The sequence below is a fragment of the Camelus ferus genome, chromosome 2 (genome assembly GCF_009834535.1).
Source record: "Camelus ferus isolate YT-003-E chromosome 2, BCGSAC_Cfer_1.0, whole genome shotgun sequence".
NCBI classification, from domain to species: Eukaryota; Metazoa; Chordata; class Mammalia; order Artiodactyla; family Camelidae; genus Camelus; species Camelus ferus.
In genome coordinates, this window is record NC_045697.1 from 77,169,763 (window position 1) to 77,185,412 (window position 15,650).

The following is a 15,650-nucleotide window of genomic DNA, read 5'->3' on the forward strand; positions in this document are numbered from 1 at the left end:
GAAAAGAATGCCTCCTGTCTACCTTAGAATAAAGCTCCTGCTACTTAGATTATTATGATTTATGATTTGGTATCTGAATCTTAAAGTCATAAAAGTTTTAATACTTAGTAAGGAATTTAGGTCTCATCTAGCCATCCCTCTGACTTAGCAGCTCTGAGCACAGGGACCCAGAAATTTTGAGTTGGCCAGGATAGCAAGGATCTGGATAGAGAGAGAAATCTAGCTGTAAATCATGCCTGTGCAAGGAGATTTTTATAAGAGAGTTTTCAATAAGCTAATGATAGAATGAGACAGATAAAGGGAAAGAGGGAATTGATTTTGTGCTGAATATTTCAGGAAGCCAGGAACTGAGCTGGCACATTAGTAATGAGCTTTATTTTGAAAGTGGAAACAGAGTATAGGATAGGTTGCTTATACCTGACTCTAATTCCTGCCTTGTGTCTACCAGTATTAGTCATAAAGGAGACCCTTAACCGTGTTAAAAGATAAATCTTCCAAATCTCTGGAAAACAAAGTTGTTTCTGTACATTTCTTTTTCTTCTCCAACACCCGTAAGAAGTGTAACTTAAGATTGTCAGTAAGAACCACTGCTGCGGTGGTTCTTGCCATGTGCAGCAGTGTGGGGGTGGTCACGTGTGAATATTTTGTCTGAAGTACTCTTAGTGATTCCAAAAGGTTCTTCGCCCTCATCTTCCATTCGAGTTTGAGGGTTCCTGCTCTACTGCGTGCTAGCTCTAGTCACCATAACCTCCACATCACTGGGTTTGGCCTGTGAATAAACCAGTAACATCGAGACATTCAAGATTAAAAACCTCCAAGGATATTCAATGGTCTGCTTTTTGTTTCTGTTAGTAACCTAAATTTTTCATATCTTTACCCTTGATTAAAGCATTTGTCCTTTTTTTAGTCACAATTACTTAATTCAGTTATACCTATAGCAGTGGGTGGGAATGGGAGACCCCCTGCAAAGAAATAGTTTTTAAAACTGCAGCGTTAACTTGCTGGGAAAGTATGAGGATATAGCCCTAGAAACAGGAGCCAGTCCAACGAAGGTGAGTGACTATTTGTGAATTAAATAGACTATGCAAAACCAAAAGGATAAAATTGGGAATGGAAAATAGAAAAAACATATATATATAATATTACAGTGGAAAATAAAAGTATTAGGAAAGTTAAAAAAAAAAAAAGGAAACGGTGATAGGATAGCAGCAAGGTAGTATGATAGTTTTGGAAAGGGCTGTGGCTGCGGCTTTGCGAAAAAGGAATTTGCTGCCTCCAATCTGATTGGTAACAAATAGCCCTAATACTCAGTGACCTTAGAAATCTCAAAGAAGTGAAGAAATTAGTCTGTGTAAACAACATAAATCTTGACCAGTGTTGTAAACTAAATACCCACATGGCTTGTTGTATTCTGTTCTCTGACAGGCTTTTTGACCGAGCTTGCAGACTGTATCTGAGTAGCCTGATTGACCACTCATAATAGTAATAATGCTTTTTGCTTTTGATGCACACTATTTTGGCATCCTGTAACATTCAAAAATATTTTAAAGACATTGCTAAAACAACAGATTACATAATAACAGTTAACATACTTGGTGGTACTTAGAAATATACTTTGGCAAGATAAAGCATCTATCTTATTAATGAAGAAAGCTTGACAGGCTTTTAAATGGTAATTTGTTCTTCTTTGCTGTATCTTTTTTTTTTTTTTTTTTTTTGTATCATTGGCTTTTGAATACTGAGTTCTAACAGGAAATTTTAAACGATTGATGATAGATGAAATGTCTCAATGTTCCTAAATGTGGTTTTTATTTAAAATTTTACATGTTAAAATCTGATTTGCATTAGTTCTCCTTAAAATGCTTAAACAAGATACATCATTTTTATAATATTACTGAAAATATGAGTACTTTTTCACTTAATGGAATGTGTTTCACAGGAAAGTTAGCAAGAAATCTTTGGTTTTAATCATTATCAGTTTTAGTATTGGTTTATTATTTGAATATAGTTCAATTTTCTGAAGCATGAACTCTATTAAACATGTCAGTGGTTTCATCTGAAAATGGAAAGTTCCATGTTTGCTGTCCGCTGATATACATTGGTATAGATAGGGATAACTTTTCTATTTTCTTTAAAAAGCATATGTGGTTATTCTTAGACTTAGTTTACTATCCTTTGTTTTTAATAAAATTTGTTTACTTAGCACTTTGAATTTTAAATTGTCATTTGTATCTTTAGGCTTCCTGGCGATTCACGAACAAGAATAGGATTCATGACCTTTGATAGCACTATTCATTTCTACAACTTACAAGAAGGATTATCACAGCCTCAAATGTTGATTGTGTCTGATATAGATGGTAAGCAGTGAATAAAATAACAGTCTTTTTCACTATAGAAGTTTGGAATTCAGGCTACTGTATTTTACAATACCTCATGTCATAATGCTGTAAGGATAATTTGGCGCACTTTGATATTTGTTTTAAAATCATTGTTTTCCTGGAAAATACGTGATTATAAGTTCTTTACACCTGTGTGTGTATACCTACACACGCTCAAGCACACACACGTGTGTAATACAGAGTGTATGTAGTTAATAAAGCACTATCACTGTACCCATTACATGTATGGCCTTTAAAAAACTAAGATTTTTAAATGTGAAATTCTTTTGACCTGATTTATCTTTTGGTTAAAATACATGTTTTTCCTATAGATGTTTTCCTGCCCACACCGGATAGCTTGCTTGTGAATCTACATGAAAGTAAAGAGGTGAGAGTGATTTTTTTTCCTTAAAGTATTAAAATATTTCTGTTACTTCAACTGATAACTAAAATGCTGAACATCTGTTATACGTGGACTATATCAACATTGCAGTAAACAATGTAGGTAGCACATTGTTGACTACTCAGTTTACCATCCCCTAAAATGTAGTGGCACATACTATACTCTGGGATGTTTTAAAGAAGAATATTGCCTTGCTTTCCCAGTAATTCAACTTTTAATCCTTGTTTCTCCAGCTTATAAAAGACTTACTGAATGCATTACCAAATATGTTCACCAACACAAGAGAGACACACAGCGCCCTGGGTCCTGCACTTCAGGCTGCCTTTAAATTAATGTCTCCAACAGGCGGCCGTGTGTCTGTGTTTCAGACACAGTTGCCTTCCTTGGGGGCAGGTCTTCTGCAGTCCAGAGAGGACCCTAATCAGAGATCCAGCACAAAGGTATTTTACATTGGTTTCTCTGTCATGCTCAGGATCGTGTCTCTGCCTCTAAGACTGTGTCTGTTCTGTTTTTCCACTTCATTGATAGTAAGGAAAAAAACTGGTGAGACAGTTTAACTCAAATTAATCTTTCTTTGTTATTGTGTTGCCTTGTGTTCTTTTTATAACTTTGTTTACAAGTTATAGAAATTTATACATTATCTACCCCAACCCTTTTATTTTACAGATGAGGAAACAGATTAAACAGTCTTACCAAAGGTTAAGTAACTGTTTAATGGTAAAGATGTGACTTGAATTTCTGGCTCCAGTGCTCTTTTCTGTTTCACAAGTGATAATACTCACGATCTGAGGTTATAATTTAACATGCACATACTAATACATTTTTTCATTATGAAGGTGATACAAATCACTATATAAAACTTGGAAAATGGAAACTAATATAAATGATCAATTATCTCACTGTTAAGATAATAGCATTTAGTTACACAAATACATACAAGTAAGCATAATTGGGCCTTACATGTGTATACCATGTTTATTCATTGACATTTTTCACTGAAGAGTATATAGTGAACATTTTCTGAGGTCCCTAAAAATTCTCTTTAAAAATATTTTTTAGTAAACGTGAAAACTTGATTTAATTAATTGCCTCCTAGTGTTGAATAGTTGTTGCCAGTGTTTTCATTATTTAAAAAAAGAAAATGAGACTGAATATTACTTAAGTTTTACATGGAGATTTGGTCAGGGTATTGTAATCCCTTATTTCAAATAAAAATTTTACTAGAACAATCATTTTTGTTCTGTACGTAAGTTTTGTCTGACTTCAACTTACAGATAAGAAAATGCCATTGCAAATAGTTATGAGTGTGAATTAAACATTTTTAATAATGTCAGTTATGAGTATGAGTTAACAGTTTTAATAGTGTCATAAAATTTTTAGCCACATATTCAGTTTTTCCTTAAGATAAATTCCTAGAAGTGGATTATTGGGTTAGGGAGTGTAAACTGTATTTACACTTTTATTGTGCTTTATTTATTGGGGTTGTTACCGTCCTGTACTCTAAAGGACTCTCATCTTCTAGCCACCATTAAGTATTGTTGCTTTTTTATTCTTCACCACATTGCTAGAGAAGAGCAGCACCATATTTTACTTTTTATAGACATTGTGTTTTTAAATTGCTTTTGAGAAAGGAGCTAATTTCAAAATAAATTGGAGCAAGTATATTTTAATTCATCAACAAGTACAGCTAGCATTCAGTTCACTGACCCATTGAAATCCACTGAGAATACTGAGGTGTTTTGAGCACAGGAAAGTGTTTACTGATTCTTCAATACAGTTTTGTGGGTTTTGTCCCCTCATTTAACTTCCAGAAATGCTCTCTTTCTGCCTGGCACTCAACAGCGTAAGTATCTGTTCTGTATTGCATATTCCTCTATATTTGAGGAAACTCTAATACGATAATCACGCACTGTAATTAAGAAGATTGAAACATATTGTTGTATAGTGTAGTAATTAAGAACTTGGAGCCTGGCTTTTGCATTCTTAACTCTTCTCCAGTGCCATCTCCTCAGCTCAAGTGTCCTCACACCAACAGGAAAAGCCTTCCTTAATCTGTTACTCTCTCGTGTTTTTGCTTAGCAGTATACATATAATAATGGCTAACAGCAGTCACGCTGGAGCCAGACTTCCTGACTTTATGTTACAACTATGGAACTGATCAAGTTACTTTATCATTTTTTTGTCTGTTTCCTCATCTGTAAATGTGGATAACTCTATGAGATACATATTACTATGAGGATTAAATAATGTAATTTATATGAAACATCTGTGCTGGCACATAAGTGCTTTCTTTATAGATGTTAGCAATTATTCCCAGGGTTTCTAGCTCTTACTTTATGACCTGTTGACTTAGGTTGTACAGCATCTTGGCCCTGCAACTGATTTTTATAAGAAACTCGCCTTAGATTGCTCAGGGCAGCAGACTGCAGTGGACCTGTTCCTTTTAAGTTCACAGTATTCTGATCTCGCTTCTCTAGGTAAGGAGATACTACTGTATTTATCTGTTTACATAAATATTTCTAGCATATAGTTAAATCTAAACTTTTAAGTTCTCAATAGTTTCAGGGGAGACATACGTGAATTAGATAATGTCTATGAAAATTACTGGTAAACTTCAAAGCACTATACAAATATAAAATGCTATGTTTTTAAAACATAGTTCCCTTATCATTCTGCTCAACAGTAAACCTTACCATATGTTACATTTTACAGATATTTGTGTTTCTCAGAGTTATATATTATCCTCATTTTTTTTAACAGCTTAGGTTTTTTTTCATTATAACTTAGATTTCTTTGTAATATAGAATCTGCACTTTGTAATATAGGATATGGACAAGTAGGATATTATTGTTTCTGCAGGTAATTCTTTTTATATTTCTCTCTAAAGCTTGCATTTCCAGGTATTCTGCAGGCTGCATCTATTATTATCCGTCTTTCCACTATATGCACAATCCTTCACAAGCAGAGAAGTTACAAAAAGACCTAAAACGATATCTCACAAGAAAAATTGGGTTTGAAGCTGTTATGAGAATAAGGTGTACTAAAGGTATGAAATAATACAAATTATGCTTTGTACTATATACTTTTGTCAAAATTAATAAACATTCATATATTGACTATGACTACATATAATAATTATAAAGGATTTTCTGCTTGATTCAGTTAGCCGTATCCTGTTATAAATATATATATATATAGTTATTGAATAGCCATTGCCCAATTTTTTAAGTAATTTGAGTAAGTGGGAAAAGGTAGTGTTTTGCTTTATTAGGAAGAATCTAAGAGAAAGCCCATATTGGAGGTGATTTCAGAAGAATTTGAGGAATAGGGACAATTTTAAGTGAAAATTGTCAAATTAATAGTCTGCCTTCCTAATCATCTCAGATGGTCTTCAGTTTTGTATTGTCTTCATTTTATGTGAATGTTGGAAGGATTCTCATCCTTTATTTTAATTCTTAAGTAAGTTGTACAGTAAAAGCTTCATTGGTTTAATTTTATATGTTAGGTCTTTGACTTTAGATCACAAAGGAGGAAATATTAAAAGATTAGTTGTCAATACAAGTTAAATGTGTAGTCTCCTTTTGCATAACCTGCACTGGGCTTTTTTTTGAATTAGTATTTTAGAACCTCCACTGACACTCCAGTACTACTCCCCAGTTATCCTTTTGATTCAAAATCAGAGATGTTTTTTATTTTAAAAAGTAGCTTTAGCCTAAGATACTGCTCTTACTTCATCTTTTATGACAAGTTTCCTCTTACCTAGGTCTTTCAATGCATACTTTTCATGGAAACTTCTTCGTCCGTTCCACTGATCTGTTATCCCTTGCCAACATCAATCCTGATGCTGGGTTTGCAGTACAGCTGTCAATTGAAGAAAGTTTGACAGATACTTCCTTAGTGTGCTTTCAGACAGCCCTACTGTATACGTCAAGCAAAGGTAAGGTTAACAGAAATGAAATATAACCTGTGGCAGTGATTCTCTCCTCCTTTCACAGGCTGGGAGAATGGGGAGAATGAATGAACACACGATGGGAGGTAATGGAATCTGTATTAGTTAATTGAATATAAGTTCCAGTCTTTTTTTTCAACTTATTTTTGATTCTTTAAATAATACCTTTTTTGACTTGTGGAAGACTTGTATTCCCAGGATCACACTACCAGAATGTCTCATACCGAATCCACCTGTGTCATCCTGAACATTATTTCTTTCCCCGTAACATGAATTCTGCATGGCGTTTGAAGCCTACATTTATTATTTCATAGTCTTAAGTTTTCTGACGTTTTACTATGTTGCATGTAATTTAGAATGAGTGATAATAAAATAAAAACCAAAATCTAATGTTCAGCTGTATACAAAATACAGTATATGTTCATATTCTGTGTTCAGATTTAGAAGGTATTTAATTTTCTTTAAGACATGTTCATTGTAAAACTTTCAGAATCCTGTTGGTGATTTAATCTAATCAAAACAATAACTTGAGTAATACTTTGATCTGTTTGATTTATTTCTGTGTTGGTCTGATGTATGTTGCAATGACATGGACTTATCCTTTCATTAGGTGAGCGGAGAATTAGAGTGCATACGCTTTGCTTGCCAGTGGTAAGTTCACTAGCAGACGTATATGCAGGAGTGGATGTACAAGCTGCCATCTGCCTTCTGGCAAACATGGGTGAGTGAAAAAGTGAAGGAATAGGTGAAATATATTTTTCTGTCCTCAAAACTGAAGCCTGGGCATTTTTTTTTACCCTGGAAATCCCTTGTTTATAAAGTACATATCTGGGGGAGGATACAGCTCAAGTGGTAGAGCGTATGCTTGGCGTGTGCAGGGTCCTGGATTCAATCCCCAGTACCTCCTCTAAAAATAAACCTAATTACCTTCCTCCCCCACACAAAAAAGTTAAAATAAACAAAAATGTTTTTTAAAAAGGTATGTATGGTTTACATTTTCATTTGCAGCAGTGTGAATTGGACTGTTCTTATATTTCTCACTAATTCTTTAATTTAAAAATCTTTTGTGGGATTCATAATCACTAATAACTGGTAACAACTCAAATGTCTTTCAACTGGTGAATGCATGGACAAACTATGGTACTTCCATGCGATGGAATACAACTTCGCGATGAATGAACTGTTAGTATGCGAATGGACATGGATGACTCAAAGGCATTATATTAAGTGCCAGAAGCTAGACTCAAAGAGGCTACATACTTGTGGTTCCATTTATATTACATTCTGGAAAAGTGAAAATTATAGGGATGAAGAATAGATCAGTGATTATCAGGGTTGGGGGCAGAGACAGTTTTACCACAAAGGGGCAGCACCAGGGAATACCTTTGGGGTGATGGAACTGTTGTATATCTTGAGTGTGGCAGTGATTACATGGCTGTGCATTTGATGTATAACCACCATGGAACTATATTCAAAAAAGTAAATTTTACTGTATGTGAGTTTAAAAACAATTTGTTAGGGAATTAATATAACACTGAGTGTTTTGTTTTTAACAAATCTACCTTTTAGATAAATGTATATGTAAAATGAACCATGTTATTTTCCGTGTAATCCTGGAGAAAAATAATCATTATTACTCATTTTAGGAAAAAGGATAATAGTATTTTTACTAAAGGATTCCAATATTTTAACTATCACTTTGTGTCTGTATTTCAAATTAATTATAGCTAACCATAATTATTTTTCAATATAATCTTATTTTTAGTACTTGGGCATATATGTAGGTCATTTTTATTTTAATAGGTCTTATTTCAGAGACAAAAAAATGGAGGCTCAGAGAGGTCAATCAGTTTGCCTAGACTTGCACAGCTAGTAAATCCAAGAGCCCAGGCTGGACCTCTAGTCCATCCAACTCCCAAATCTTATATACATAGAGGAAAATAAGTTCCACACTGATAGCTGGCTCTTCAGTGTCTGTATGAGAACCTGTGTTTAGTTTGCCCTCTATTTTTGTTGACCTAGGAAGGCTTTGACAAAGGACATATTAGAGGGTAATAAGGGATATTTCACTTCACAAAACTTACATTGTTTACGCAGAAAAGAGTGATACTTAATCATGTGACTTCTGTTTGCGTAATGGAAATATCCCCAAGAGCTTTCTCAGAAGTAGGTGGATGATACACATTCTCTAATATCAGTAGTGGTTATGTTTTCAAATTTAAAAAAGATTAAAACAAAAAGGTCGAAAGCAATCTAGATTTGTTTTGATTGTCAGGTTTATTCAGATTTAGTTCCAAAAAATTGTGTAATGAGGGAGCAAGTAAAATGTATTTTTCTAACCTAAAAATGAAATTTTTGTTGGTTTCTTAAATAATGCATGTAAATTTTATGTTGTAGTATTCATTGGCATCTGTTGGTTAAATACCTTTCCATTTTGTTTGCTTTATAGCTGTGGATCGATCAATTTCATCAAGCCTATCAGATGCAAGAGATGCCCTAGTGAACGCTGTGGTGGATTCATTATCTGCATATGGTTCAACTGTCTCAAACTTACAGCACTCTGCATTGATAGCACCCAGCTCCCTCAAGTTGTTTCCTCTCTATGTACTGGCCCTTCTCAAACAGGTAGTTTTCTATACACTGTTAACTTTAATAAAGTCTTTTGAAATTCTCGATACATAGGTGAAGAAATGAAATCTCAGTTTTCTGTGGGATTTTAAATATTTAATTGATGGTTATACAGCTTAGCATTGGAAGACTTTGAAGAACAGGAAAAGATCAGTGGAAAATGAAGGTGTATAAATACAGATGACTCTCATGGAACCATACACTCTCACTCTAACATGTGGGGGCAACTTAAATAATGGTGTACGTACATATGATGACAACATAACTTTGAGAAGCTAATTAACTTGCTCACGTACCTACCTATTAAATGTTAGGGCTGAGATTTGAATCCAGGTCTCTCTGATGTGAATATTTGTTCACTATATTTGTGTTTTACTGAGTGATGTGTATCGTTTTTCCATGTAGAAAGCCTTTAGAACTGGTACAAGCACACGCCTGGATGACCGTGTATATGCCATGTGTCAGATAAAGTGTCAGCCGCTTGTTCATCTAATGAAAATGATTCACCCCAACTTATACAGGATAGACAGATTGACAGATGAGGTATGGTTTCTTTTAGTGTGTTTGAAATTTTTTAATTTAAATATATTTGAGTGTCTTGATTCTACAGCTAAGATGATGTATGAGTAACAGTTTCTTCTGTTTTTCCCCTGTAGTACTAATACATTAAAAAAGAACACTAGCCATCGGTTTAGTTGGACAATAGGACTATCGGATACAATTATGATTATGGAGTTTTCAAAAAGAGTTTCATACAAAAGCAATTCACCTTGTGGGTTTGGTTACAATACTTATTACAAAGCTAAGTTGTAGAGTGAGCACGTCCACTTAAATTTTGGAGATACTGACTGTTTCTGATATGATCAGAGCACAACTTTGATTATAGTGTTATAAACCAAATCTGGTATCCAATAGTATTTTTAAAATGGAATTATGTAGTCTCTTTTTCTTCATTGTGTTAAAACTCCACTCTTTGGAATCTTCTGTGTGTTTTGTTACTGAGATATGTTAGTCATACTTCTAACATATCCTGATCCCAGCAGGGGAGGAAATGGCCAGATCATTTTACATATTCATGTTTTTATCTTTTAAATTTGAATATACTTGAGTGTCTTTTAATTTAAATACATTTAAGTGTCTTGATTCTACAGCCAAGGTGGAAATATGTTACCAATATAGTGACCCTTGATAGTCAGCCTTCCATATCCTCTGTCCTGTACACACAGATTCAACCAGCTGCAGATCATGTAGTACTGTAGTATTTCTTGAAAAAAGCTGCATATATGTGGACTCATGTAGTTCAAATCCATGTTGTTCAAAGGTCATCTGTAATTTTTTGCATCCTCCAAAATTCTCAAATGTCATTTCATAAAGAGCTAGTGGCCATTAACTTCCAAACTGTGATAATAGTAGCGTAAGCTCATTGACATTCCATCTTTTTCTTTTCAGGGTGCGATACATGTTAACGACAGAGTTGTGCCTCAGCCACCTCTTCAAAAATTGTCTGCCGAGAAACTGACGAGAGAAGGTGCTTTCCTCATGGACTGTGGCTCTGTAAGCACCGTCTGATGACAAAGCTTAACATTTTGGCTGGTAAAAGAAGAAACACTTACAGGGTCCAGCTCTATTATCACAGATCAGGCAGTGAAACATGGATTAGAAGCTCAGAGGGTGTCATGGATGATACATACTTGATAAAGAGATAAATTCCTGTCTTCAAGGATTTTATCGTACAGACTCATAAAATTTAAAGGAACCTCAAAAGTCTATCTAGTTCAACTTTATCCATTGTCTGAAATGCCATTAATGATTAGGAGTTCAGGAGAAGTCATCAGACAGGGTGGGGGTGAAGGGTGTCAGAATGGTCAAGATGGCTTCATAAATGATACCTCATGATCAGGAAAAGGATCCTGACAGCCACAGAACGGGATGGGGCAAGGGGCGGGGGGCATTAGTTAAAGTACAGATAGTAGTTGAAATAATGGAATTAGTGGACAGGAAGTATAGTGAATCAGTTACCCTGGTCGAAGCATTACATTCCTATTGGGGAAAAAGTAAGGAAGATGGTTAAAAAAAAAAAAAATCTAGACGCACTGTAGATTCCTGGATGTAGATGCCAAATGTGCCAATCACAGGTTTCCTTTTTACTTTAATGTCTGTTCCTACTTGATTTGAGTTTTGGATTAGTATACTTTACCTCTTTTATGCTTGATAATTTTGAGAAAAGGGAGTATTAATATTTTGTTGTTTTTTTATTTTTAGGCTTTTTACATTTGGATTGGAAAAAGCTGTGACAATAACTTTATAGAGGATGTGCTTGGGTATCCTAATTTTGCATCAATACCACAGAAAATGGTCAGTGCATTTTATACAGCTTTAACTTTTACTTCCTTGTTTTAAATATTTTTATGAGATAGAATTCACGAGTCACCATTTTAACCATTTTAAAGTATATTATGCATTAGTTTTTAGTATATTTTCACAATGTTGTACAACCATTTCCAGTATCTAATTTCAGAGCATTTCTATCATCTCAGAAAGAAACCTATATCCCCCAGTTCTCCCCTCCTGCTTTCCCGTGGCAACCACTAATCTTCTTTGTATCTCTATGGATTTACCTGTTCTGGACAATTCATATGTATGGAATCACACAACACGTGGCCTTTTGTGTTTGGCTTCTTTTACTTCTCAGTGTTTTCAGGGTTTATCCATGTTGTAGCATGTATCAGTACTTCATTGTTTTATGACTAAAATGATAGTCCATTGTAAATATGTCCTTTTTCCCAAAATTAATACAAAGTCAATGTAATTCTTACCACATTCACAGTTTGATTGAATTTTTTAAATTGGACACATTAATCCTAGCGTTCATTTCTAAAACTCAACAAATGAGGATAGTAAGGAAAAGTTTGAAAAGAGACAATAATGTCAGCAAAGGGGAAATCATGTGAAAAATAAGTCCTACTAAATAAAGCAGGAAACTTTATTTTAAAGCTGTGGTTATTTAAGCACTGTGATACTGACACAATAAACATATGAGTGAAACAGAATTGAATTCAGAAATGGATCTAATTCACGAAAAATAGAATGTGGTAAATCATCTCAAATCACTGTGAAAAAATGGAATGTTAAAAAAAGTCTTTGTTATATTAAAATGGGTAAGGCCTTTGTAAGTGGTGGAAAAGATTAAAAAATTTGAAACATTTCTATCTGGTAAAATAAGTAAAGCCAAAAGATAAACAACAAAATTGGAAGATTATCTAAGTCATATGACTGGAAAGGAGCTTATCTCTCTAGGATAAGAAGTTCTCTTACAAATCTTTAAGGAAAAGACACCCCCCCCCCCGCCTCAAAAATAAGAAAAGAAAAATGGGAAAAGGATTTGAACAGACAATTCATTGGGGAAAACATAGTAGCGGCCATATGAAACAACGCTGAGCCTCATTCATAATTAAGAAAATAAAAATAAAATAACAGCATAGCATTTCTTTTCACTTTTTGTCATTTCTTTTCAGATTTTTGTCAGATGGTAAAGATTTTAAAATTTGATAATAGGCAATAATGCAGAGGGAATAGGTCAACAGGCCTGTTAAATACAATTGATTGGACCGTACATTTATACAGTCTTTTGGAAGGCCATTTGGCAGTATCTGTTAAAATTAAAATCACATAGTATGTATCACAAAGTAAATTACTTACTCCTAAGAATACACCCTATAGATATTCGTGGAAGTCTTTATATGTAGTAATAGCTATGCATTTATTAAAAAGAATACAAGCCTGAAGAGAATAGTATACATAAAATGATCCATTTATATTTTCAAAAATGTTTGTGTATATATAATAGTAGCAGTATATACTTAGAAAAATCTTAGAAAAATTTATATCAAATAGAAATTATTCTATTCTTTTACTTTTTAAACATTGATATAAATTATAAATATAATTAACCCAAACTTTTCTATTTAAAATTTTTACATACCATATTCTTTGAGTTATTTAGTTTACTATTACGTTGTCTTAAAAAAGAACTTTATGTATGTATATGTACATACACACATATATATGTATGTATGTATATGTAAATAGACTATTTAGGTCTTTTTACAATAGTCTTGCATATAGTTTTTAAATATATTTACACACTCACACTATTCTTTAAAATTCCTTGCCCTTAAATTTTAAGGACTAAAGGAAACAAAATTCTCTAAAAATGGCTATTATTAGAATAGGGTATAATTGTTAAGTGAATTTGGAACTTAGTGATAACCCCTTCATTTGATACTTCTTTAGAAGAAATATAAAAGTGCAACACACTACTAGTGACATGTGTATGTTTTATTGACTTATCCAGAAAAAATATAATATTCAGGTAAAATATCAGTGACATGTATATCATTAAACATGTCTTATTGGCTTAGTCAAGAAAACATAAACAGATTTGTCAACAATGTAAATTTAATGTGTTTGCTTGTGCTGTTGGGGCTGGGAATAGAGTGCTGGCGGCTGGTTGGTGGAAGTGGCAATCATGATTTAGTTCTAATACTGCCAGAGTCTATGAGAAAGGTAATAATTTCCTAATTACATTTTTTTATCAGACACATCTTCCAGAGCTAGACACACTTTCATCAGAAAGAGCCAGATCCTTCATAACTTGGCTTAGAGACAACAGACCATTAAGCCCAGTTCTTCACGTGGTAAAGTAAGTACTTGTGTAACTTACTAAAACTGTCTTATCCTGTCCAATCTATGTGAAATTGTCTTCAAAGCAGATTTTTTTAAAAAATTGTTTTTTCTTTCTTTCTTTTTTTTGGTGGGGGGAGGTAATTAGGTTTATTTATTTGTTTATTTTTAGAGGAGGTACTGAGGGTTGAACCCAGGACCTCATGCATACTAAGCATGCGCTCTACTGCTTGAGCTACACCCTCCCCCACAAAGCAAATTTTAAATATTATCAAAATATTTATATTTATATTTAAATATTATCAAAATTCTAGTGGTAGAATGCTGTTACTTGATTAATATCCCCTATGCATTTTCATAAAGTCCTCATGATTAGTAATTTTTAAAATGTATAACTATTCTTTTTAATAATGTGCATTTTAAGATAAATACCCTTTCTTCTTTTTCAGAGATGAGAGTCCTGCTAAAACAGAATTTTTTCAACATTTGATTGAAGACCGGACAGAAGCTGCATTCTCTTACTATGAATTTTTGCTTCATGTTCAGCAGCAGATTTGTAAGTGAAGTGGGGTAAAATTGAACAAGAAGAGGATCTATAACCTAGGTAAAGCATAATCTGTCAGAGAAGCACATAGGAAATTTGAAATGAAGGCATCTGTTGTTACGAGAGACAATACATAGCATAGCACAGCACCCTGTCTGAGGCTTTGGCAAGAGGTAAAGAGGAAGAAAGAATGTGGCAGATTTTCTTCACCCTAAATTAATGATAATGATGATGCTGTCGCACCAAGTATATTTCGAATTGGTTTCTACACATTTCCAGTAGTGCAGCAGTACAGTGCTCTGTTCATTGCAAGCCAGCAAACTTAGGTAGCTATGTGGAATGATATGTCATAATGTAAAATTAGATAAAATCCTTTTTCTTATAAGTAATATAACATTTTTGGACTTGAACTCTGACAAAGAGATGCCAAAAGGCAGTGGTACTGTGTTACTTGTTTATATGAATTACTTTTTAACAAGGAATGATTCATATTCATTAAATGAATTCAATATTTTCCCTGTAAAAACAATAGTTTCAGTACATGAACTATAGAAAAAAATATATATAATGTACATAAATGTTACATTTGTAAAGAAATGTAAAAATGTAACTTACAGAATATGAATCGCTTAAACTGTGCTGCGTTGTTGGATGACAACTCTTTTTGTCCCAGTTAGAGAGTGAGAGGTTGACTAAGGCATACTATGAATTGAGTCCACAAAAGAAATGCAAAACTCTTTGTAATTCTGTTAAATCTTTTATGTGGATTTATTTATGATCAGCCTACTAATTAAAAATATTTTGCTTGACAAAATATGGTTTGATGTTTGTGTGTTTGTGGTAGGGGGAGTTGGTGATACTTTTACGTATAGGATGTACTGAATTTACTGCTCAGGGAAATGCAATGATACTACATTTCAGTCAGTAATACATGTGAATAAGTTGTCATTAATTTGTGGACATTACCAAGTACTTAACTCTATTTGTATTCTGAAGATAAATGCTACTTTCAAAATATATATGATTACTGACTTAATCATAACCTTAATTTATCTTTCTCAGTTC

The 15,650-nt window shown here is 33.6% G+C and overlaps 1 protein-coding gene across 5 annotated transcripts in view; it reads left to right on the plus strand.

Annotated features, from left to right (window-relative positions):
• Window positions 1-15,399, plus strand: part of SEC24B (SEC24 homolog B, COPII coat complex component) — a 72,055-nt gene extending 56,656 nt beyond the window's left edge. For all 5 annotated transcript variants that reach the window (XM_032461641.1, XM_032461631.1, XM_032461668.1 and 2 more), the window contains 13 exons: window positions 2,239-2,357; window positions 2,711-2,766; window positions 3,015-3,221; window positions 5,135-5,258; window positions 5,669-5,827; window positions 6,545-6,718; window positions 7,341-7,451; window positions 9,180-9,355; window positions 9,764-9,901; window positions 10,808-10,912; window positions 11,621-11,713; window positions 13,957-14,060; window positions 14,491-15,399. In XM_032461641.1, the coding sequence (XP_032317532.1) occupies window positions 2,239-2,357; window positions 2,711-2,766; window positions 3,015-3,221; window positions 5,135-5,258; window positions 5,669-5,827; window positions 6,545-6,718; window positions 7,341-7,451; window positions 9,180-9,355; window positions 9,764-9,901; window positions 10,808-10,912; window positions 11,621-11,713; window positions 13,957-14,060; window positions 14,491-14,605 (1,681 nt within the window). In that variant the 3' untranslated portion in view covers window positions 14,606-15,399. The remainder of the gene's footprint in view (window positions 1-2,238; window positions 2,358-2,710; window positions 2,767-3,014; window positions 3,222-5,134; window positions 5,259-5,668; window positions 5,828-6,544; window positions 6,719-7,340; window positions 7,452-9,179; window positions 9,356-9,763; window positions 9,902-10,807; window positions 10,913-11,620; window positions 11,714-13,956; window positions 14,061-14,490) is intronic.
• The last annotated feature ends 251 nt before the right edge of the window (window positions 15,400-15,650 follow it).